Raw genomic sequence first — 2,189 nt, 5'->3', positions numbered from 1 at the left:
TCATTTTTTCTTTTTTGAAACTATCCAATCTGTGTCTATTTGATTGTCAAAAGTTGGATTCGAACCGCTGTTGAACTTGTAAGGAACTTTGGACCTGCCCAACAGGGAAAAAAAAAAGTTTTATTTTATAATGTGTTTTCCAGAAATTAAACAGAATATTCCGTTTGCATACAAATGTACTAGCTTTTTCAGGCGAGCGAATAAGCACCCGTGTCTATCGCCGTGTCCATCCGCTGCTGAGCAACCGATACTCGTTGCGCGGTGCGACTCTCTGGTGTGCGTGAGTAGTTCCTCCTCGGATTCACCGCCGTTCATTCCCTCTGTTTCATCTGCGGAGAAGAGGTGGCTTTTTAAAATGAAGTAACTGCAAGGTACCTGCTCCAATTAGTTGGTTGAAATGCTATTTTTATTGCCATTTAATGTGCATGGTCCATCGTCTGTATTTTCTAAATCATTTCCGAAGCTGTAGAGCGAACTTTCCGAATACGGATATTTTTTGGCACCCATGACCGAAACAATGGCGTTAAGTGGAAACTCTAAAGCGAAAGACAGCAGTTTCCCAGACGTTATTGAACTAAACGTCGGGGGCCAAGTGTATTATACCCGTCACGCCACGTTAATCAGCAACCCTGGCTCCCTTTTGGGGAAAATATTCTCTCCGAAAAATAACTCATCAAATGATCTTGCCAGGGACCCCAAAGGTCGTTACTTCATCGACCGGGATGGGTTTTTGTTCAGATATGTGTTAGACTACCTCAGAGACAGGCAAGTGGTCCTCCCTGACCACTTCCCTGAGAAGGGAAGGCTGAGGAAAGAAGCGGAGTACTTTCAATTGCCAGACTTGGTGAAACTCTTAACCCCGGACGACTTGAAGCCCAGTCCCGACGAATACATCCACAGCGACTACGAGGACGGCTCTCAAGGAAGCGACCAGCGGATGTGCCCTCCACCGTCGCTGGTTCCCGCCGACAGAAAAAGCGGGTTCATCACAGTCGGATATCGCGGGTCTTGTACGATGGGCAGGGAGAGTCAAACCGATGCCAAATTCCGGAGGCTGCCGCGGATTATGATTTGTGGGAGGATTGCGCTGGCCAAAGAAGTTTTTGGCGAGACCCTGAACGAGAGCAGGGACCCAGACAGGACCCCTGACAGGTACACGTCCCGCTTTTACCTCAAGTTCAAGCACCTGGAGCGCTCTTTCGACATGCTCTCGGAGTGCAGCTTCCAGATGGTCGCCTGTAACTCCTCAGTGACGGCCTCGTTCGTCAACCAGCACACTGACGACAAGATATGGTCAAGTTACACTGAGTACGTCTTTTACCGTAAGTTTCTCCTCTAAAGTTTGGTCAACATTTGCATTTCGCATGCTTTGCCATTTCTGCTGAACACACCACTGTCACATATGAGGTTTTCCTTGAATTACCACTAGACGGCGCACTCGGTTTACACTTTTTTCTTGCTTTCTCCACTCAAGGTCTGGTAGGGACAAGCAATATTTTAAGTAGTGTATCTTGTCTTCCTTAAAAATTACGAGTATACAGTAGTATACTGAAAACTGATTTTAATAGTATGTTTTTTTAAATACTAGTTCACTAGTACTTATTCCACTAGTGACTTCCATCCATCTACTATCTCCTTTAGTTAGTAGTACATTTTGCCAACTTCTCTGAGGTTCTGTGGTTCAGATATTAAAGGGGTCATATGATGTTGCTAAAAAGAACATTATTTTGTGTATTTGGTGTAATGAAATGTGTTTATGCGGTTTAAAGTTCAAAAAACACATTATTTTCCACATACTGTACATTATTGTTTCTCCTCTATGCCCCGCCTTTATGAAACGATTTTTACAAAGCTCATCGGTCTGAAAAAGCGAGGTGTGCTGTGATTGGCCAGCTATCCAATGCGTTGTGATTGGCCGAATACCTCAAGCGTGAGACGGAAATGTTACGCCCCTCACCATACTGTTGATGCCATGTCCGGCCGGAGCGACGAAACATAAACATTAAAACCCATTACAAACGAGGCATTTGTTGCATCCAGTGGGGACATAATTACTGATTATAATGACTTATACTGTCTTTTTACATGTTGCGTTGTATTGCGTTGCATTGCATCGCGCCGCATAAACATAAAACTCTGTCTGCATTTGTGATCAGAGAAATGACAAACAACAAGTGCTACTCTACACT

The 2,189-nt window shown here is 44.4% G+C and overlaps 1 protein-coding gene across 1 annotated transcript in view; it reads left to right on the top strand.

Moving 5' to 3' along the window:
- The first annotated feature begins 387 nt into the window (after positions 1-387).
- Positions 388-2,189, top strand: part of LOC107692923 (BTB/POZ domain-containing protein KCTD16-like) — a 100,469-nt gene continuing 98,667 nt past the window's right edge. The window contains exon 1 of the mRNA XM_016492126.1: positions 388-1,322. Coding sequence (XP_016347612.1) covers positions 506-1,322 — 817 coding nt within the window. The 5' untranslated portion in view covers positions 388-505. The remainder of the gene's footprint in view (positions 1,323-2,189) is intronic.

This window comes from Sinocyclocheilus anshuiensis, unplaced genomic scaffold, assembly GCF_001515605.1.
Source record: "Sinocyclocheilus anshuiensis isolate Anshui unplaced genomic scaffold, SAMN03320099.WGS_v1.1 scaffold1047, whole genome shotgun sequence".
Classification (NCBI taxonomy): Eukaryota; Metazoa; Chordata; class Actinopteri; order Cypriniformes; family Cyprinidae; genus Sinocyclocheilus; species Sinocyclocheilus anshuiensis.
Note: the sequence above shows the minus strand (reverse complement) of the source record. Positions and strands in the feature narration are given on the sequence as shown.